The sequence below is a fragment of the Rhinatrema bivittatum genome, chromosome 15, assembly GCF_901001135.1.
Source record: "Rhinatrema bivittatum chromosome 15, aRhiBiv1.1, whole genome shotgun sequence".
NCBI lineage: Eukaryota > Metazoa > Chordata > Amphibia > Gymnophiona > Rhinatrematidae > Rhinatrema > Rhinatrema bivittatum.
The window spans coordinates 71,120,251-71,142,977 of NC_042629.1; the positions used below are offsets into that span (position 1 = coordinate 71,120,251).

A 22,727-nucleotide genomic window follows, 5' to 3' on the forward strand; every position below is an offset into this window, starting at 1 on the left:
ACTCAACCCAGTCCTTGGGACACACCTAGCCCCAGTCAGGTTTTCAGGATATCCACAATGAATATGCATAAGATAGATTTGCATGCACTGTCCCCATTGTATGCATTAGTAAAGCTGTGATAGAAATTAAATGAGAGAAGTTTTTTTTTTTTGCAGTTTTTTCCGAAGAGTTGTTAGGCTAGCAATGCTCTAAGCTCATCGGATGTGCTTTCATCTTGGGATGCTGGCCAATGATGTTCTCTGGGGCTCCTATAACAGCAGCTCCAAGGTAGTTTGCAATGGAAACTACATTGGTATACGAGATTTGCAGGCCAGTTATTGGAAAACATGTCACTAATTTGAAAGGCATTAGGATTATTTAACAGTAGTGCAAATCTGAACATCAGAAAGTGGTGAGATGCCAGCTGGAATTAAGTCTTTCTTATGTTATGGAAAAAGGCATTTTGAAAAGGTGGTTTGGTTTTTTTTTTTGAGTGTGTGCCCCTCCATGAGTACAGAATAAAAAAAAAGAAAATATTCTTGTGGTGTGATTGCATGCATGCACAAGAGTATTCTTAAGAGATACTATAACGTTATGACTGACCGGGTCAGTGCTTCTTGGGTGTTAGTACCCTGAAGGGGGTCATTGGCCTAAGGCCTGCTAGAGCATTAGAGCGGCAGTGCCTCCTGCTTGAGGTTAACATTCTTACATTTTGCAGTGAGCAGGCAGACAGCCCTTGCTGTAATAATGAAACAGAACTGCTATCTTAGCCACTTTTAGTTCTCTTAATTCCACTAGACCTGTGGGTTCCAAGCCTGTCCTTGGCTACCCCAGGCAGCCAGTTGGGTTCTCAGGATATCTATAGTGACTATGCCTGAGATAAATTTGCATACACTGCCTCCATATGCAGAGATGTCTTGGATGTATTCCTTGTGAATGGCCTGCAAACTCAACTGGCCAGAGGACCGGTCTGGGAACCACTGCCCCATGGCCTATGCGTTTATTTATTTATTTATTTTTTTAAATTAGAGCATATTTTAGGTCTGCTTTGAACACCTCTACTAACTAGTACAGTAACGTTGCAAATGCTGGCAGATAAAGATCAAAATGGCCTATCCAGTCTGCCTAGTAAGGTGTTGAGGATTGTGCCTGCACCTCTGTGCAAGTTACCCCTAGGCCTTCTTGGAAGCACTTCAGTGCTGTTTTTGGGCTGAACTGCCTCTCCATGCAGGTTAATGTTAGGCCAGTACCTCTATTCAACCTGGAAAGTCCGTCCCATACCTTTCTGCAGACTTCCAGAGGTAAGTTACACATACAAATAGCTGGCGATGTTTGACCCGCTGGCTCAGTACTGCAGATCATTTCTCCTGTGTGTAGTTGCAAACTTAGGACCGGATGTACCAAGGCTTTTCTTCCATTCTGGGTCTAGGGGAAAAATGTTTAGGAAATCAGGTCCTTAATGAGATGAAGGACAGAAGAGACGAAAAATGGGCCCATTTTGAGCAAAGCTTTCCTCCATTGTGAATTGCTTATCCTTCATGGATTTTAGGAGAGTGATCCTCAGTAGATAAGGGCCACAGAGGCTGCCTACCTAGCCTGTGTATTTCTGATGCCGTACCGGAGAGGGTCCGCAGTGTCAAGCTTCGCTCTCTGATCGTTGCATTTATCTGTGTTTTTCCTAGGCTTTCTTACATCCACCCCCTGGGAGGCTGTTCTCTCTCTTTATCCTCCCATTTCTGCAAAGAAATATTTCCTCGTATAACTCCTGTTCTAGAACCTCCTTTGTACTGAAAACACTCTTGCTCGTTGTGTATTTGTAACCCTCTTTTGAGGCTCCGGTCTCTCTTCATTCAAGAAACAGAAGTGATTGAACGGATGGTGCTCTGAGCTAGGCCTTTACTATGCTGGATAGGGGAGGTCACACCAAAACTCTTCTTTTCCCCCTGTGATCCCCTCTCTGACTGCACCCCAGTACGTTCAAGATCTTCAGTCCTGCTCTTCTCTTTTGACAGATGCCTCTCTCAAACCTGTGCCTTGGGATGAAGGAGAGGATCTCGCCCAAGAATATTTTCAACCAAAACTTTATTTTTCAAAATCTGGGGTTACCAGCAGTCAGTAAAAAGTAGAAAGTCACTTTAATTCCCAGGGTACACAGGTATCTCCCATCACTCATAGGAGCGACGACAAGAACAATAAAACATTCTCTTCCTCCAAGTATTTACTTCAGTAGCAAAGTATCAGTGATACCTCCCATGCAGACGGATGAAATTCGGTCCTCACGCTCCCCCGTGGAATAATTCTTTTTTTTTTTTAATTCACACTTTATTAATTTTTCAAAAGTATACATAAGATCATACTTCCAGGCAAATGAAAATATGGATAAACATAATAACAATTTTTCATTACATCTTAATGTTTTCATCTACACATTTATGTTATCTCAGGCAAACAAAGAATAATTGGGGGCAAGACTAAGAAAACTTAGGGAGAAAACATAAAACCTTATTTAAGGATAACTGACTTAACGTTTATGAAAGTGGTGTCTTACTTTACTGACTGTCGATGTTCCCTACTATGGGGCAGCCACATTTCTCGCATTCAGGAAAGATTTAAGTTGTTCAACAGCTGTAAATATAAAGCTTTCGCCTTTACCTTTAATGAAACACCTGCAATGGGTATTTCAAAAGAAAAGTGTAACCTAAGGCCACCACTTGTGGTCTTAGTTTAATAAATTCCTGCCTCTTAATTGGGTAGGCCTAGAAAAATCGGGGAAGATCTTAACCGATTGACCATAGAAATTTTCTGCAATATTTTGAAAGTATGCTCTCATTACAATACTGATATCCTTTTCTGTAACAAAGGATACCAATAGAGTACCTCTGCCCACAATTTCAATAGCAGAGCTTTCTATAAATTGCGTCAAATTTTCTAACAGGCCTAATTGGTTTCCTAAGATTCTCCCTTGTATCTTGGTAAGGAAATAAGCTTTATTAACTAAAGGCAAATTAGATTCTTGAAATTTTAAATTTTCAAGAAAGAACTTTTTAAAAGTGCTTTGGACGTCCTCCCCCAAAGCACGCGGGAAATTTAGAAATCTCAAGTTCAAATGTCTGGTATAATTCTCCAATGATTCCAGTCTCTTAGACTGATTTCCAAGATCTTTAATCAGCTTGACATTCACATTTTGAACTTGAAACAGTTGTTTTCTCGATGTCTGTAAGCTTTTTTCCCCATTCTTTATAATGGCCGTCCACTTTAAGAGTCATGGATTGCATTTCGGCTTCCACTTTCCTATATCTACAGTCTGCTTCCTTCACAAACTGCCCAATGCCGGCCATTAATTCCCATAGTAGGTCCAGAGTCACCGTGGGTGGTTTGGGGGGAATAATCAACTCACCCCTCTCCTGTTCCATCGATGGTCCTGGGCTAACCCCCGCCTGAACTTCCAGCAACCTCTTCCCCTCCTCTCTGGGGGTTATAGGAGACAAAGAAGGCTCCAGATCTTCCATACCCGGTGCCCCTGCTATTCCTAGCAGGCTTGAGGAGATTCTCGAGGGCAGTGCTGCTTCTCCCTCTCGGCGTCCTCCATCCGGGGACCGAGTGATGTCATCAGAAGCCGCTGCTTGCTGGAAGTCTGCCCGTGCCGCGGGCGCCAGTGGGGTTCGACAGTCCGGGGGACTGAGAGTCACTTCCCCAGGCAGCGCTGGAGCTCCCTCTCCAGACGCTGCAGCGGGGACATCGTCGCCCGTTTTCACCACCGTTGCGGAAGTGAAGTTGGTAATCCGCTTCTGATCCGAAGGTAAGGGCGACTCTGGGGGAAAAGCGCGAACCTTTCCCTTTCTTTTCGCCGGCATTTTAGTGAAGGTAAAGCGATTCACAGGAGCAGCCAACCACACGTCCGCTCACGCCGCCATCTTGCCTCCCCGTGGAATAATTCTGACTTAATCCTCAGTACAGCTCACCCTTCCCCCTTTTCAAGAAGATTTCCACAAGGCAGTTGTTGGCTACATTCCTCCCCAGGTTGCCCACTGGACACCATCCAGGTGCCCAGCGATGGTTCACTGGTCAGTGTTTTGACCCCTGCTGGACTGAGTAGACCAGCTGTCCTCTAAGGAACTGGGGGAGCTCTCCCGCTCCACTCGCCCTTTTAGAAAATTGCAAAGAGAACCGCACTTCCGCTCTGACCTCGACCTTACGTTGACCCCCCGCCGAGTATACCCCTAGTGTGGTGGTTCCCAAACCTGTCCTGGCGGACCTCTGCCCCAGCAAGTTGGGTTTTCAGGATATCTGCAATTTAAATATTCATGAAATAAGTTTGCATGCAAATGTATGTCATGCATATTCACACCAGTTCTTTAAAGAAATATACCCACACTTCTGTAAATCTCCTTCTGAGGGTTAGGGTTGTGCATCCCTGTTCTAGAACGTGCCCTTCTCATGTTTGAAAAGTTTTAAGCTCTTTGGGGGGTGGAGAAAGCTTTGTCATCCCTTGCCAACCTGTATGGCTTGGGTTGATCATTCACCAGCTCCTTTTTTTTCCTCTCATTTGTCAGCAGTACCTTGAGTGATGCTGAAGGCAATTTTCAGAAGCCACATGAAGACCCAGTCACAATAAAGCGGGACTCTGATATTTGGGATTCCTGTGTGCCTGCAGCCCAGTGAATTATTTCATAGAGGAAGCACCGCCAGTGCACCCGGCCCTCTCACCCACTTCAGATTAGCTGTGTTGCTTGCCTTAACTTAATCTTTTGTTCCTTTTTCCTTCCTGCTTGGCTCAAAAACTTCCGTTGTGTGCCCCACAGGCTTTGCCAAGATCTTTCGGAAAAATAATAAATGATTTAAGCGTCCCCCCCCCCATCATCCTGTGCCTGAAGGAACAGAAGCAGATGAAAACCAGTCTTGATCAGAAATGTTTAACGCTGGTTTTGTAAAACGAGCACCGGGGTTCTAAGTGCCCACGACAAGCAGTGGGGAAAAGCACAAACCTTCTTAATCTCCTCATCATTTCTTTGCGACATACGGAGCTGGTTTTTGCTGCTTCCACGTGAGCCTGGGTTCTCTTTCTTCACCCCTGGGCCATTCAGCAGATTAGTAAAGCTGCAGGAATTCTTTCTGGGGAAAAATGTGTGGGGATTGTCCCGAGTTGAGAAGCCTGGATTTGGAAGTGTGTGTGTGTGTGTGTCTCTGTGTGTGTGTGTCTGTGTGTGTGTGTGTCTGTGTCTCTGTGTCTCTGTGTGTGTGTGCACGTGTGTGTGGATCGATGTCAAGCTCTAAACAAAAGGGGATCTCTTCTGTTCATTAAAGCGAAGTCAGCAATACTTTTCCTTGGAATCCGTTCATGATGATCAATGTTAATCCGTACATTCTTGCAAGTTCTTATAGGGGCACTTCCAACTACAGATCTGGGCAGCCAACTTTTCAACTTTGTGTTTTAAGTTATTTTTTTAATGGATGTTTGGGGAAATGGGAATGAGGGACATATAATTAAATATATGGAACTGCATGCATTTGTTTTCCATCGGATAAAAATGTCCATTTTTTTTTTTTTAATTAGGGAGACTGGCCCTCCAAGTGCAGGAGAGTTGGCCGCACCTTGCTTGGGTCCTGCTCTTTATATAGGAGCTGCCATGCTGGGTCAGAGCAAGGACCCATCAAGCCCAGCTTCTGATCTCTCTGGCAGTGGCCAGTCCAGGCCACTAGTATCCAGCGGGATCCCAAAGAATAAATCTAATGCAGATTTTTATCTTTTCATGACACTTTTTTTTGTTCTCTTTCACAGGCAGAATGTGTGCACGGAGCAGGAGCTGACCATCGTGGGACACAGGCAACCCTGTGTTCAGGCCTTCACCCGCATGGCCAAAGTGTGGAAACAGGGCTGCGAGGGCCAGCTGTGGTGCATTGGCTATGAACGGAGGTGCGTGCGCGCTTAGCGAGGGACGGCTGTGGTGCGTTGGCTATGAACGGAGGTGCGTGCGCGCTTAGCGAGGGACGGCTGCGGTGCGCTAGCTATGAACGGAGGTGCGTGCTCGCTTAGCGAGGGACGGCTGCGGTGCGCTGGCTATGAACGGAGGTGCGTGCTCGCTTAGCGAGGGACGGCTGCGGTGCGCTGGCTATGAACGGAGGTGCGTGCTCGCTTAGCGAGGGACGGCTGCGGTGCGCTGGCTATGAACGGAGGTGCGTGCGCGCTTAGCGAGGGACGGCTGCGGTGCGCTGGCTATGAACGGAGGTGCGTGCGCGCTTAGCGAGGGACGGCTGCGGTGCGCTGGCTATGAACGGAGGTGCGTGCGCGCTTAGCGAGGGACGGCTGTGGTGCGTTGGCTATGAACGGAGGTGCGTGCTCGCTTAGCGAGGGACGGCTGCGGTGCGCTGGCTATGAACGGAGGTGCGAGAGTGCTTAGCGAGGGACGGCTGTGGTGCGCTGGCTATGAACGGAGGTGCATGCTCGCTTAGCGAGGGACGGCTGCGGTGCGCTGGCTATGAACGGAGGTGCGAGAGTGCTTAGCGAGGGACGGCTGCGGTGCGCTGGCTATGAACGGAGGTGCGTGCTCGCTTAGCGAGGGACGGCTGCGGTGCGCTGGCTATGAGCGGAGGTGCGTGCTCGCTTAGCGAGGGACGGCTGCGGTGCGCTGGCTATGAGCGGAGGTGCGAGCTCGCTTAGCGAGGGACGGCTGCGGTGCGCTGGCTATGAGCGGAGGTGCGTGCTCGCTTAGCGAGGGACGGCTGCGGTGCGCTGGCTATGAGCGGACGTGCGTGCTCGCTTAGCGAGGGACGGCTGCGGTGCGCTGGCTATGAACGGAGGTGCGTGCGCGCTTAGCGAGGGATGGCTGCGGTGCGCTGGCTATGAACGGAGGTGCGTGCTCGCTTAGCGAGGGACGGCTGTGGTGCGCTGGCTGTGAGCGGAGGTGCGTGCTCGCTTAGGCTTTCGCTCTTTGGCACACTTACGAGGAGGGCAGTTTTCGAAGCTGCCTGCTTGGGGGTGGGGGGTGGGAAATGGCCTTTCCCGCCTGACTAAAAGCCATGGATAGTGGTTCTGCAGAGCATAGACTACCAGCCAGATTGGGGGGGAGGTGGACCTGGGAGATGGGGAGAGGGTGTGTTAGGCAAACTGCACACACAAATAGATTTGAAAATGCAATCTGTGCAGTTTCGTATGAAACTTTTAGCCAGCGCAAAAAAGGAGCAGCAAAATCGGGAGGGGTACTTTCTCCCTACGGGCCCTCTAGGCAAACTCCGGGGGTAGTTCCCCTTTTGAAATTTTAGTTACAAGGGTCCTCGGGGTAAAACGAGTGACAAGCAGCCACACGCTCTGCAAAATTACCTCCGAATGTTCATTGTGTGTCTTTCTGGGCACAGAAACGATTAAATCCTAGTTTCTAGGGGCTTTTGCCAATTGCGCTGGTGGGAAACCCCTTACAGGCTATGGCTGCTGTGCACATCCACCCCCCCTAGGGGCTGGGCATGGGCACCATCAAAGAAGGGACTGGGCACCCCCTTGAGTCTCTTCCCTGCGACGCAGACCAGGACAAATACATAGTTAATGGGCTCTGCGGATCAGTTTTCCCATTTTGGCAGGCAGCACAGTTTGCTTGGCTTCCTACAGTTGTCGAAGCTGGGGGGGGGATGTCTCTGTGCCCACAGGAGTTCCCCCCCCCCTTTAGTTGATTCTGAAATGGAGATGATGCCACGGCACGAAGGGCCAGAGAGAACCGGCTCGCTGTGCCCTGCAGCGCGTGAGTGCTGTCCCCAGGGTAGGGGACCAGGATGCTGGCATGGTGGCACCGCTTCTGACCTTAAGCTCTGGCCAGACGACGCAAGCTGCTCACTCTTGCGAGCTATGGGTAGTGCCATGCAAAGTATATGATGGCTGTATGGGCCACCTGGCAGCTTTTTTGCAACAGTAACCAGTTAATTCTTTAGCACTCGTGGTTTTCCCTCTTACAAACCTATAAATTGACTCTCTTCATTAGATACATTTAGTGATTCGGAGTCAGATGGGGTTATTGGTGTAGTACGTTCACTCGTTTCAGAATGTGTAAGAAAGTGGAAAACGCCCTCCTGCCCGTTGGTCCTCCAGCTGCACCTGCAGAGCTGCTGCTACCTCCGGTCCTGCTGTGGGAAGAGGGGGGATGCACTGAAATGGTTGATACCCACAGCAGCATGGGACCCGCCTTCATGATAAGTGAACTCCAGAACCTCCAGTCTGTCCAGACGAGTTTCCTCCTCTCTGTAGGATGCGGGCGTCGGTGATGCCACCTCTAATGTGTAACACTCGATGTTAAAGTGGAAACCATCGCACCGTCCTTCTACTTCCCAAGTGCCTGATAGAGGAGATTTGTTATACCCTTCTGTGCCATTTTCCGTTGTTACGGCACAAAAAAAAAAGCAAATGAAATCTCGTTTGTCATTTTCAGCACTCGCTAGCCACAAAAGTTTCTGAAGTGCGCATATTGTAAAAATATAACACATGCTGTGAACAAAGATGTACATGGAACAACGAAACAATATAAATGGCATATTGACATGAAATGAGATTTTTTTTTTTTTCCCCATGCACATCCCTAACGAGTATCTGTTTTGTTTTTTTTTCTGTATTCCAGAATGACCTATTACACGGCCTACAGGCAAGTGTACAGCATGGAATACCAGACCGTCTACAAGTGCTGTCCCGGGTGGTCACGACTTAACGAGGAAGCTGGCTGTCTGTATTGTAAGTTTTGTAAGGTTCAGAAAATTCTCTCCTGTTTCGCAGACTTTTCTCCTTGTGAGTTGCCGTGGATTTCTGACATGTACTGTTGCATTGTCCTGTTTCCTTTATCGATCTCCTAGTTTGGGCAAGGTTCCAGTTAACCACTGTGGTGTTATGACACAATTAAACACACATGGTAGGTGACTGAATGCGTCTTAGGGGGGCTGTGATTGGATTCAGATAACATCGTCCGCTAATTGCTTGTTCTACAAACAGAAGTCGTATCGTGTTGGGTTCTGGAAATATATCGGTTCTGTAGAACACCTGGGTTCTTGGGGGGCTATAATAAGTTATTGGACCAACTTAAGAAGTACCCAAAGGTTGATATTGTACTGAGTTTACAGGAGCAGGGAGCTCCCAGACCACTAGCAAGTCTGGATAATTGTTATTGTTGTTAGAGGAAAGAAAAACTGATAAAATGGAACGGACAGCATACATTATCCAGGTTTATTTTTCAAATCGACTGAAAACATTAGTTTTGGAAAGGTGCTTTCTCCCCCTGCTAAAGGCAATGCTGAACATATTTAATAACCCCACAGTTGCTGGTAATGTCCTCGGTTGAACTTGGAAAAGGTGAAAGCTGTCATGGTTTCAGTAAAGATGAATTTAATAACTTAAATCCAGGAAGAGAGGAAGAGGAGGGAGGGGCGTGGAAATTCCCGGCTGCTATTGCTGGGGGAAGCCTTGGCATTGAGCGTTGGGAAACTTCTTAGCTACGCTCGTTACTTCCCGATACGTAATAAGACCCATCTGCGGTAACGGGTAAAAGGGGTTGGGCTCATGGTTTTAAGGTTGCAAGCTGTCAGGATTACTGAAGTCCCTTTCTTGGGCTTTCTCCAAAATGTTCTTTCTATAAATCATTGGCTTTATAAAGGTATCATCATGGCCTGTACTCAACTGCTGGGCTGGTTTCCATTTTAATAATTTCATGTACTTTAGTTTCTTTGGCTGAATGGGAGCTGTTTGTTTACATTGAGAACAGGGTCTTGTGTGTCAGGCAACAATGTCATTGAGGGTAATTAATGGAAAAAAATAAAGAGATCACTAAGTGAAAGTTACATTAAAGCCTAATAATGCAGACCATGGTAGACAATGGTAAAAAAAAGACCAGTTGACCCTTCCAGTCTGCCCGTTTATTCCTGTCCGCTGCCAAGGATATGTTCCCGCTGCCAGCCATAGAGCATGACCCATTGTAAGAGATCTCTTTCTTTATACAAGGCAGTTTGTTTTTTTTTGTCAGTCTCCTTCTCTGTACCCCACCATCGAGGGTGGACAAGTGTACGAGATTAGTAGTCGTTGATATCTTATGGATCAGTTATTTTAGTACACTATAATGTTTTTTGTTGTTATGATAAGTCCCTTTGAGCTTGGATTGGAAGGCGATGGATAATTATGATAAGCCCCTGTATGTAGATCCTACCCAGCACCCCTCCCTTCCCATATCCAGTAATCTAAAAACCCAAACATCTGGCTGCCTAAATCCCTGTGGCCTTCCTAGGCAGCACCTCACCACCAGCAAGTTGCCACGTTGACCTGGCTAGTAGCAGTGGCTCCATTTACAGAACTGCACGGGTAGGAACCCTTGGTGATCCTGCAGGTCCTATTGCATTGCTGTGTACCGTGGTCGTCGCTGATTTCGTATGGTCTAAGTCCAGTTACATGACTATCTTTTCTCCACAGGTCGTTTCTCCTCTTTTTGCTTCTCCTCTTGCTGCACCCTGTGTTTTCATCCTAGATTAAGTTTGAGCTTTTATTTGGTCAGAAAGTAGCCTCGTTGCCATGTTAGTCCCCTCCCCCTTTTACTGTATAACATAAAGTTTTAGAAAATATAACCCCACTGTCGTCATACATAATACGGTAATTTACTTATGCATTTGGGCATCATCTCATCCTTTGCTTTAGAGCCTCTTCAGTTTTGTTTTGATCCAATGATGATGAAAGCTAATTTAGAAATGTTTGAAGTTTGTCCCATGCATTGGTTTGACCTTCTTCTTATTTTTATTTCTGCTCTCTCCTCTCCTAAGATCATTTTCTTAGTTTTTGGTAAAAAGAGATTTCATTTTCTCCTCATCCAGCTTGATTTATTGCTGTAGAGGTTTCACATTGAGATGCATTTACTTTGGATTGATGGGAATGCGGAGACATTAAAGAGATATTGATTGGGGCAGTCCCAGCTGTTGACTTCGCGAAGAAGGGAAACCCGTGCGGCCACAAAAGCTCATGCAAAATGCTAAGTCCTTTTTTCTTTTTTTTAAAATAATTTTCCGGTATTTGGTATGGAAGCCTATAAAATATCCTTGTTTCTCTACAGCACTGGTTCACAAACACTTTCATCAAGGACTCACTAATGAAATACAAAAAAATGACAGGAGAAAGTTGTGCTATATATAGATACAGTCTCTCTCTCTCTCTCTGGCTGTAATGGTGAAATGTGCTGCTGGCTTGAGTTTTCTGAAGAGCGTTTTCTCCTCCCCACCCCCACATCCCAAAAATTCTTCACAGGCCCTGACCCTAGGGACTGCAGGACCCGGGATGACTCGACCCAGAGTGGGATCCCTTCACCTGAGACTGAAGAGCCAGGGGGATGTTTGGATCCATAGCTGCAAGGCTGCCACTGTTACCCTGCGGGCTGCGGCAGCTCCTGCTCCGTCAGGTGCTCTCAGGGTAGGAATAGGACGCGATGGCTGATGGTAGATGGGGCAGGGCTACCCCAGGGCTTGGGGCAGTCATCCTGATTCTCCCCTCTCCCAGCAAGGGCTGCTCATTGCCGGTTCCGGACTCGCAGATTGGGACCAGGTAGGGCTGTAGGGAACGCAGAGAACTGACTGAGAAGGAGGCGGAGAAAACGTTGCAAGCAGATTGATTGCCAAATTAGCCAGCGCCTCGTCTCTTGTTGAGTGTAGGGTTTCTGTGCAGCCTGGTGTCTGCTTCCCTTGTAGCTCTCCGCAGCTTTAATTGGTGAATAACTCCAAACGCTTAGGGTATCTAATCACACGGTTCCTCCGGTCAAGCAGGACTTGTCTTATCATCTTTTTGACAGCTTAAGGAGAGGGCATGGCTTGCCTCTGGCTGCCTTTTTATAGGGCAGAGTCTGCTCAGGCTGGGATTTAGGTCAAAGAGGAGCGACTGCACACTGCAAACAAGGGCACGGCAGAGGAGGTGCAACTTGACAAGGCAGGAGGAAGAGTGTCAGTAACCCCAGTGCCAGTCTCTCAGAATATTTTAGCCCAGTCTTGGTTTTAAGAGTTTGGGGGCTCGTTAGTTTACATTTTTTTTTTTTAAATGTTACTTGTGTTTTGATTTGCCTGTTAAAGCTTTTAAGAAGGAATGTAGGAAAGCACCGGACAGAGCAGATGGCAGGGATGCCGCTGGCACTAATCCGTCTGGCCGTGTGTTTCTGCAGTGTATATGTGTGGCAGGTCAAGGACTGGTTTTATGTTGCATCAACGGACACACATTTTTGGTTAAAAGAAGTTGCTGAAATTCAAGATTCATTAATGGGAGACTCCATTAGGGTATGAAGGGGAAAACATTTTTTTTTTTTTTTTTCGTTGACGTTTTTATTTGGGTTTTGGTTCATTTGCTGAAATGAAATTAAAAAAAAGAATCAAAATGGGGCTTCCCCGGGCCCGCTCATCACTGCCACTGCTACTGCAAGAGAGCCGGGGCCTTCCTGGCCCCCACTGACCCCTTCCGTGGGGAAGGAGCGATGGTCTTCCGGTTTTGAAAAAGGCTCGGTGCTGGCATCTGGAAATAGTTAAATATGGACATGCGTGTGTGTGTGTGTGTTGTGGGGAGCGGGGTTCCCATCTGGAAAATACCCCACGATCTCTGCCGTTAAAACCCCTCCCGCTGTTTTCCTAACCTCGAGCCTGGTGTCCAGGTCACGCTGGCCTGGACAGGCAAAAGTACTGCAAGAGGCGTTCTAGACTGCACTTGTTGTTTTTAAAAACTCTCCTTGTGTTTTCTAAATAAAAAATAATTGCAAAAATACCTGTTATCTAGCAGATGAGAACTGAACCTGCACAAAATCTTTCTTTCTGTAATTCATCCACATTTACCCTTACATTTAGTCTGGCGGCGCTTCTTCCATTGGTCATGCATTATTGGCGTGCTCTCGCTTTTTTTTTTTTTTTTACTAATTATATTTGGATTAGTAGTTTTCCTCCTGCTTACTTTTGGGTTTTCAGCTTAATCTGACTCTGCCTCTTCTGGCCTTCTTTTGCAACTTCCTGGGGCTCCTGCCTCACTTGTTCTGTGTTTTTTTTTTTTTAAACCCTTTCCCCCTTCCATTTAGCTCTTCCATTAAGCAACCAGGGATTGAAAGAGTGCGGCTTCTTTCTCAGATCTGGGGTTATGTGCACCCTGCATGAGGCCACTAGGTGTCGCTGTTGTGTAAGGGCTGGGATTACTTCCCTCCACCACAGCCATCCCGAGCAGCAGAAGGTGGGAATTTAACCCGGCCCGCACCGCTGAACGATTGTTAGGTCGCCCTTTGTGATTTGCCCTAAGGGAGCCAGGAGACCGGGGGTCCTTGATGGGAAGGCAGAGGATATGGTGGTCTGGGATGCAAGGCTGGAAGTAATCTGAGCAGGTGGAACTGGCGTTACCGTGGACCAAGGAGAACTAAAGTGGAGAGATGCTGGCAGCCAGAGTGGGCTGGGCCCGATCCAAGTCCTGGGAGCGAAGCCCCTTGTCTCATCTGCAAACGGTTTGCAAGCAGCCTTGCCATGAAGGCTTCCTGAGGAGGCTGGAGGGCATTCAAAAAAACAAAAAACAAATAACATTCTCTGACTTACGCTGGAGAAAAAATATGCGGAAAGTAAAACTTTTGCCATCCGGTTTTAATGAGAAGTTCAGGTTGTGCTGACCTCTTCTCCTACCCCCATGCATTTATCCCTCCACTACAATCGGAGTGCGAAGCCAGCACAAAGGAAGAATGAAATGAAAGTTTTAAAAAAAACAGAGATGCACACTCTTTTTATTTCTTAAAGAACAGGGAGCTTTTGTAAAATCTGCCTATACTGAAACAGCACGAGGAGGATCTAGTAAAGCTTGAGGCATGAACTAGGCTAGGGTCTTTCAGCTAAAAATACAGAATTATGAAGTTGAGCTGCAAAACCCCGAGGGAGAAAGTACAGTGTTGGGGTGAAAAAAGAGGATTTGGGGGCGATTGTATCGGATGATCTTTACGGTGAATAAAGCAATATCAAAAGCCGGAAAGATTCTTGGCTGCACAGGGAGAGGAATGGTCAGCAGAAGAAAGGGAGGAGATACTGCCCCAGTACAGGTCCCTGGTGAGACCTCACTGGGATTACTGAGTACAATTCTGGAGGACCGCACCTTCAAAAGGATAGAAACAGGATGGAGCTGGTCCAGAGGGGGAGGCTGCTAAAATGGGCAGTGGTCTTCAGTCTAAAGCATATGGGGAGAGACTTAAAGATGTAAACTTGTACACCCTGGAGGAAAGGTGAGATAGGGGAGATATGAGAGAGACAGTCAAATACCTCCAAGGTTTCCATGCACGGGAGGCTCTAGAACGAGGGGCCATGGGATGAGGGTGAGAGGGAGTTGACCCAGAAAAGTAATCTTTACAGAGAGAGAGATGCATGGAACGGCCTCCCAGTGATAAAACCAGAATCTGAATTCAAGAAAGCAAGGGTTAATTACAGGGGATCGCTGAGGGAGCGATGGCTAGGATTGTAAAGCTGAATTAAGTGGGGGTGGCGGGGCAGGCCGGATGGGCCGCACGTCACATTTCTGTGCTGATGCTGAGTCCAAGGGTCCTTTTTACCCACAGACTTGCACCAGTTCTCAAAGGGAAAGTAAAAAAAAAAAATACAAGCGCTGAGGTTTCTTGCTGTGGCTGCAGCAAGAGCTGTGCTCCGGTGCCTATGAAAATTTGGGACTGGAGGCGGCTGCTTCTGTTGCCCATCTCTAACCCTGGCCTGACCTTTTCCAGGGGTCAGCAGATTGGAGCCAAGAAAAGATAAAATAAGTTTAGTAACTTAGAACATCAATGCAGAGAATAAAGAAAGATAAAATGATAAGTTTTAGTAACTTGGAACATCAATGCAGAGAATAAAGAAAAGAAAATGATAAGTTTTAGTAACTTGGAACATCAATGCAGAGAATAAGAAAAGATAAAATGATAAGTTTTAGTAACTTAGAACATTAATGCAGAGAATAAAGAAAAGATAAAATGATAAGTTTTAGTAACTTGGAACATCAATGCAGAGAATAAAGAAAAGATAAAATGATAAGTTTTAGTAACTTGGGAACATCCATGCAGAGAATAAAGAAAAGATAATAATGATAAGTTTAGTAACTTGGAACATGCCATGCAGAGGAATACAGAAAAGAATAAATGATAGTTTTAGTAACTTGGGAACATCAATGCAGAGAATAAAGAAAGATAAAATGTGATTAAGTTTTAGTACTTGGAAAATCAATTTGCAGAGAATAAAGAAAAGATAAAATGATAAAGTTATAGTACCTTTAGGAACATCAATGCAGCTGAATAAAGAAAAGATAAAATGATAAGTTTTAGTTAAACTTAGGAACATCAATCAGATGAAATAACGAAAAAGAAAATGATAATTGTTTTAGTAACTATGGGAAACATTCCAATGCAGAGAATAAAGAAAGATAAAATGATAAGTTTAGTAACTTAGGAACATCAATGCAGAGATAGAAATAAAGAAAAGATAAATGATAAGTTTTAGTAACTTAGAACATCAATGCAGTGAAATAAAAGAAAAGATAAAATGATAAGTTTAGTACTTGGAACATCAATGCAGAGAATAAAGAAAAGTAAAAATGCTAAGTTTTAGTAACTTGGAACATTAATGCAGAGAATAAAGAAAAGATAAAATGATAAGTTTTAGTAACTTGGAACATTAATGCAGAGAATAAAGAAAAGATAAAATGATAAGTTTTAGTAACTTGGAAATCAATGCAGAGAATAAAGAAAGATAAAATGATAAGTTTTAGTAACTTGGAACATTAGTGCAGAGAATAAAGAAAAGAAAAATGATAAGTTTTAGTAACTTAGAACATCAATGCAGAGAATAAAGAAAAGATAAAATGATAAGTTTTAGTAACTTGGAACATCAATGCAGAGAATAAAGAAAAGATAAAATGATAAGTTTTAGTACTTGGTAACCTTGGAACATAATGCAGAGAAAAGAAAAGATAAAATGATAAGTTTTAGTAACTTGGAACATTAATGCAGAGAATAAAGAAAAGATAAAATGATAAGTTTTAGTAACTTAGAACATCAATGCAGAGAATAAAGAAAAGATAAAATGATAAGTTTTAGTAACTTGGAACATTAATGCAGAGAATAAAGAAAAGATAAAATGATAAGTTTTAGTAACTTGGAACATCAATGCAGAGAATAAAGAAAAGATAAAATGATAAGTTTTAGTAACTTGGAACATCAATGCAGAGAATAAAGAAAAGATAAAATGATAAGTTTTAGTAACTTGGTAACCTTGGAACATTAATGCAGAGAATAAAGAAAAGATAAAATGATAAGTTTTAGTAACTTGGAACATTAATGCAGAGAATAAAGAAAAGATAAAATGATAAGTTTTAGTAACTTGGAACATTAATGCAGAGAATAAAGAAAAGATAAAATGATAAGTTTTAGTAACTTGGTAACCTTGGAACATTAATGCAGAGAATAAAGAAAAGATAAAATGATAAGTTTTAGTAACTTGGAACATTAATGCAGAGAATAAAGAAAAGATAAAATGATAAGTTTTAGTAACTTGGTAACCTTGGAACATTAATGCAGAGAACAAAGAAAAGATAAATGATAAGTTTTAGTAACTTGGAACATTAATGCAGAGAATAAAGAAAGATAAAATGATAAGTTTTAGTAACTTGGAACATCAATGCAGCGAATAAAGAAAAGATAAATGATAAGTTTTAGTAACTTGGAACATCAATGCAGAGAATAAAGAAAAGATAAAATGATAAGTTTTAGTAACTTGTAACCTTGGAACAACTAATGAAGAGAAAAAGAAAGATAAAATGATAAGTTTTAGTAACTTGTAACATCAATGCAGAGAATAAAGAAAAGATAAAATGATAGTTTTAGTAACTTGGTAACCTTTGGACATAATGCAGAGACTAAAGAAAAGATAAAATGATAAGTTTTAGTAACTTGAACATCAATGCAGAGAATAAAGAAAAGATAAAATGATAAGTTTAGTACTTGGTAACCTTGGAAACATTAATGCAGAGAACAAAGAAAGAAAGATAAATGATAAGTTTTAGTAACTTGGAACATTAATGCAGAGAATAAAGAAAAGATAAACTGATAAGTTTTAGTAATTTTCGGAACATTAATGCAGAGAATAAGAAAAGATAAAATGATAAGTTTTAGTAACTTGGAACATTCAATGCAGAGAATAAAGAAAGATAAAATGATAAGTTTTAGTAACTTGGTAACTTGGAACATTCAATGCAGAGAATAAAGAAAAGATAAAATGATAAGTTTTAGTAACTTGGAACATTAATGCAGAGATAAAGAAAAGATAAAATGATAAGTTTAGTACTTGGAACATCAATGCAGAGAATAAAGAAAAGATAAATGATAAGTTTTAATGTAACCTTGGAACATTAATGCAGAGAATAAAGAAAAGATAAAATGATAAGTTTAGTACTTGGTAACCTTGAACATTCAATGCAGAGAATAAAGAAAAGATAAAATGATAAGTTTTAGTAACTTGGAACTCAATGCAGAGAATAAAGAAAAGATAAAATGATAAGTTTTAGTAACTTGGTAACCTTGGAACATTAATGCAGAGAATAAAGAAAAGATAAAATGATAAGTTTTAGTAACTTGGAACATCAATGCAGAGAATAAAGAAAAGATAAAATGATAAGTTTTAGTAACTTAGAACATCAATGCAGAGAATAAAGAAAAGATAAAATGATAAGTTTTAGTAACTTGGAACATCAATGCAGAGAATAAAGAAAAGATAAAATGATAAGTTTTAGTAACTTGGAACATTAATGCAGAGAATAAAGAAAAGATAAAATGATAAGTTTTAGTAACTTAGAACATCAATGCAGAGAATAAAGAAAAGATAAAATGATAAGTTTTAGTAACTTAGAACATCAATGCAGAGAATAAAGAAAAGATAAAATGATAAGTTTTAGTAACTTGGAACATCAATGCAGAGAATAAAGAAAAGATAAAATGATAAGTTTTAGTAACTTGGAACATCAATGCAGAGAATAAAGAAAAGATAAAATGATAAGTTTTAGTAACTTGGAACATCAATGCAGAGAATAAAGAAAAGATAAAATGATAAGTTTTAGTAACTTGGAACATTAATGCAGAGAACAAAGAAAAGATAAAATGATAAGTTTTAGTAACTTGGAACATCAATGCAGAGAATAAAGAAAAGATAAAATGATAAGTTTTAGTAACTTGGTAACCTTGGAACATTAATGCAGAGAATAAAGAAAAGATAAAATGATAAGTTTTAGTAACTTAGAACATCAATGCAGAGAATAAAGAAAAGATAAAATGATAAGTTTTAGTAACTTGGAACATCAATGCAGAGAATAAAGAAAAGATAAAATGATAAGTTTTAGTAACTTGGTAACCTTGGAACATTAATGCAGAGAATAAAGAAAAGATAAAATGATAAGTTTTAGTAACTTGGTAACCTTGGAACATCAATGCAGAGAATAAAGAAAAGATAAAATGATAAGTTTTAGTAACTTGGAACATCAATGCAGAGAATAAAGAAAAGATAAAATGATAAGTTTTAGTAACTTGGTAACCTTGGAACATCAATGCAGAGAATAAAGAAAAGATAAAATGATAAGTTTTAGTAACTTGGTAACCTTGGAACATTAATGCAGAGAATAAAGAAAAGATAAAATGATAAGTTTTAGTAACTTGGAACATTAATGCAGAGAATAAAGAAAAGATAAAATGATAAGTTTTAGTAACTTGGTAACCTTGGAACATTAATGCAGAGAACAAAGAAAAGATAAAATGATAAGTTTTAGTAACTTGGAACATTAATGCAGAGAATAAAGAAAAGATAAAATGATAAGTTTTAGTAACTTGGAACATTAATGCAGAGAATAAAGAAAAGATAAAATGATAAGTTTTAGTAACTTGGAACATTAATGTAGAGAATAAGAAAAGATAAAATGATAAGTTTTAGTAACTTGGAACATTAATGCAGAGAATAAAGAAAAGATAAAATGATAAGTTTTAGTAACTTAGAACATCAATGCAGAGAATAAAGAAAAGATAAAATGATAAGTTTTAGTAACTTGGAACATCAATGCAGAGATAAAGAAAAGATAAAATGATAAGTTTTAGTAACTTGGAACATCAATGCAGAGAATAAAGAAAAGATAAAATGATAAGTTTCTAGTAACTTGGAACATACTGCACAGAAATAAAGAAAAGATAAAATGATAAGTTTTAGTAACTTGGAACATTAATGCAGAGAATAAAGAAAAGATAAAATGATAAGTTTTAGTAACTTGGAACATACAATGCAGAGAATAAAGAAAAGATAAAATGATAAGTTTTAGTAACTTGGTAACCTTGTGAACATCAATGCAGAGAATAAAGAAAAGATAAAATGATAAGTTTAGTAACTTGGAAACATCAATGCAGTGAATAAAGAAAAGATAAAATGATAAGTTTTAGTAACTTGGAACATAATGCAGAGAATAAAGAAAAGATAAAATGATAAGTTTTAGTAACTTGGAACATCAATGCAGAGAATAAAGAAAAGATAAAATGATTAAGTTTTAGTAACTTGGAACATCAATGCAGAGAATAAAGAAAAGATAAATGATAAGTTTTAGTAACTTGGTAACCTTGGAACATTAATGCAGAGAATAAAGAAAAGATAAAATGATAAGTTTTAGTAACTTGGAACATTAATGCAGAGAATAAAGAAAAGATAAAATGATAAGTTTTAGTAACTTGGAACATCAATGCAGAGAATAAAGAAAAGATAAAATGATAAGTTTTAGTAACTTGGAACATCAATGCAGAGAATAAAGAAAAGATAAAATGATAAGTTTTAGTAACTTGGTAACCTTGGAACATTAATGCAGAGAATAAAGCTTCCGGATTCACGGACTGAGTTGGTTACTTTGGCGATCAGTTTCTGCACGTTCCCTGCTTCTCTATCTCACAGTCACAATTCAGATTCTGGGAGGATTCGATATGAACTGAGCTCTGGCCAATTCTTCCATAAGTCGCAGAGTTGCCAGGAAAGGGATCCCCGATGCTGGGTTATTTGCTCGGCATGAAATGGGTTTCTGACAGTAACTTGCTAGTTTCTTATTCAGTCTGCCCTCTCAGCGTGAGAAACAGTTTTAAATGGGTGCCATCGAGAGACAGACTTACAAGGGAAATGATGCCTACAGCAGGAACAATCAAAGTTTGGGGCCATCTCCTTATACAATCTCGTCAGCCACTTCAGAAACCCGACATTGGGACTGTGCAGTGCTAGATTGATTTTTTTGGAGAATATTGTGCCAGTGTGTTTCTCCGTCCCTGAGGTGTGTAGCGTGTCCCTCTTCTAAGCGGACTCCTGGGACTAGAAGCAAATACTGATTTTGGGAGCAGTAGTGACTTCCATGGGAAGGAGCTCATTGGGTTTTGGAGTGGAATGAAATAGCAAGAGGAGCTTGCCCCCTAGAAAGACGCTGCATTGCTCTTTGTGGATGCCCCTGCTCTGTAGGCGTTTGGCACGGCTCTTTCTAGTGCCAGCAGTTCAAAGGCACAAAGATGTGAAGGTTTCACTGGACACTAAGTTGATGCAGAGGTCATTTATCTTTCTTTGGCTTACTGGGCACCAATGCTCAGAAGCAGAATCCTCTTTGCATTGCAAAGCACTAAGAGGCTGATATTCAAAGAGAGCAGACTCCCTCACCTAGGTGCCTATGTTTTGGGCTGAAAATTCAACTAACATTAGGTAGCTAAAAGTATTTTGTTTTACCCACGTTATGCATCTAACTTTGAAAATTGCTCTGAATCCCAGCCACTTTTAAGGCCCTTAAGATCGGGCACCTTGTTTTTGTTTATTTAAAAAAATTTGCATGTTGTGTCATCCAAGGTTCTGAATGGCTTCCAGATAAAACAAAAAACCGATCCAGTGAGCTGTGTAGCAGTGACGACAATGAGAATCGGATAAAAGAAAGCCCTTTATTAAAACGTTTTAATAAAGGGCTTTCTTTTATCCGATTCTCATTGTCGTCACTGCTTCCAGATAAAACATTCATATTTTCCTAAATAAAGTACAGATAAAATAATTAGGACTGACATCACATACATGTAACCATTTATATCACAAAAATAAATAAAAATTGTTAAAAACAAAACATAAATCATCATCAAAAAGTATAAAATAAATACATATAACATAAAGCCAGCAAAATTACCTTTCGAATACCTGTTGGTTTTATTAAGAGCAAATACTGCAAATATTTCATTACCTGTATAAAATTTTTGCAAACAACTCTTTAAAAAAATGTAATTTCAAATAGGTGTGTGTTTAACTGCTTTTATAAAGTTTTGGAGCAGACCTGCTTTCTTAATATCAGTGGTAGCTTATTCCACATTAAAGCCCCTGCAACTGATGATGATGTGTCTCGTAAATCGACCAATTTACTTAATCTGGAAAGTCGAGAAGACCTTGCCCCTCCAACCTAGTCCCTAAATTTAGCTGCTTGGTGGGAGGGAGGTTGTTTATGTGAGATTTTCATGTAGGCAGATCTGGGCACCCAGCTTTTTAAGTTAGGCGCCCTGGATCTTTTGAATATCATCCGCTTTGCGTTAAAGTAGACTTAATTGCTAGTCTTTAAATTTATCAGCTTCATGTTTCTTGGCTCTTGCTTCCTGAGGCCTCTTTTTTGCATTGTTCTGTTTGCTTGTTTTGCCCACTAGGAATTAAACGTGAGGACCTTTTTATCAGAGTCCCAGTTTCCTCTCTGTAGACCTGCCCTTCTGTTGAGCTGGGTCTGACGGGGGTGGTAAATGGCCTACTTCCATCTTTAACTAACAACTGTACTGCATACTTCAAGAGTTCCTTAACATTAACAGGTCTGTACGTTTGTGTGACTCCTTGGATGTGACGTTGGACGTTGCTACTCCGTGTTAACCCAAGGTTACTTAGTTCTAAACATGACTAAAGATCTTTAGATAGGAGAGATGGATTTGAGAAGCTGACATTTCATCACCATTTCATTAACGCAGGTACGGGGAACCTCAGGGCCACCTTTGTGTTATTAAATAGTCTTGGCTTGGGGAGGAGAGGGCGGAAGCTGATTACTAAGGGGCTTTCGGAGGCTTACAACTGTAATTCAGGAGTTGCCGGTGTAGGGTCTTAGCGCACGGCAGTGCAGATTAAGACCGCCTTGCTCCGGGGTGGAGGGTTCATCTGTCGGTCAGGGTTAGCGATCTGAAACGGCAGAAAGACGTCTCTGCTTTTTCTTGCTGGCTCTCTTATTACGCTGCTGAGTGATGAGGGGAGCAGCGTTGGGTGCGACAGGCGCCGGCTCTCTTGGGGCTTAGCACTCTCTTATGGGGGGGGGATAGGTTGACTGCGCCTCACTTGGTAGGACCCCAATCCCTATCTGTCCCTAAGAAATGGGTGGCATGTGCTTTATAGGAGGCTACACTGGATTGAAGGAGCAAAATACCGCTTAAAATTCCCGGGTGGCTACTATTTAGCATCTGAACTCGAACTGAGCAACTGGCTCTTTGCTGCCACTATTGCGCCTAAGCAGGACGAGAGGCGTGCTGACAAAATCATCTGCACGCTGGCTTCTTTACGACTGCCTTTCTTTCCTGTGACTCCCTCTGTTTTCCTCTCTGCACGCGTGATGGAAATGTAGTTTTGCCTTTCTTGGGGGATATGAAACCATGAGCCCAGAAATGCATGAATAAGGTTTGGCCTGCCCCGTATAAATATTGGTGTGGCATAACCCCCTAAAGCC

At 42.0% G+C, this 22,727-nt stretch overlaps 1 protein-coding gene across 3 annotated transcripts in view; it reads left to right on the forward strand.

Annotated features, from left to right (window-relative positions):
• Positions 1-22,727, forward strand: part of MEGF6 (multiple EGF like domains 6) — a 262,583-nt gene that overhangs the window by 2,538 nt on the left and 237,318 nt on the right. For all 3 annotated transcript variants that reach the window (XM_029578136.1, XM_029578134.1, XM_029578135.1), the window contains exons 2-3: positions 5,760-5,894; positions 8,578-8,687. In XM_029578136.1, the coding sequence (XP_029433996.1) occupies positions 5,833-5,894; positions 8,578-8,687 (172 nt within the window). In that variant the 5' untranslated portion in view covers positions 5,760-5,832. The remainder of the gene's footprint in view (positions 1-5,759; positions 5,895-8,577; positions 8,688-22,727) is intronic.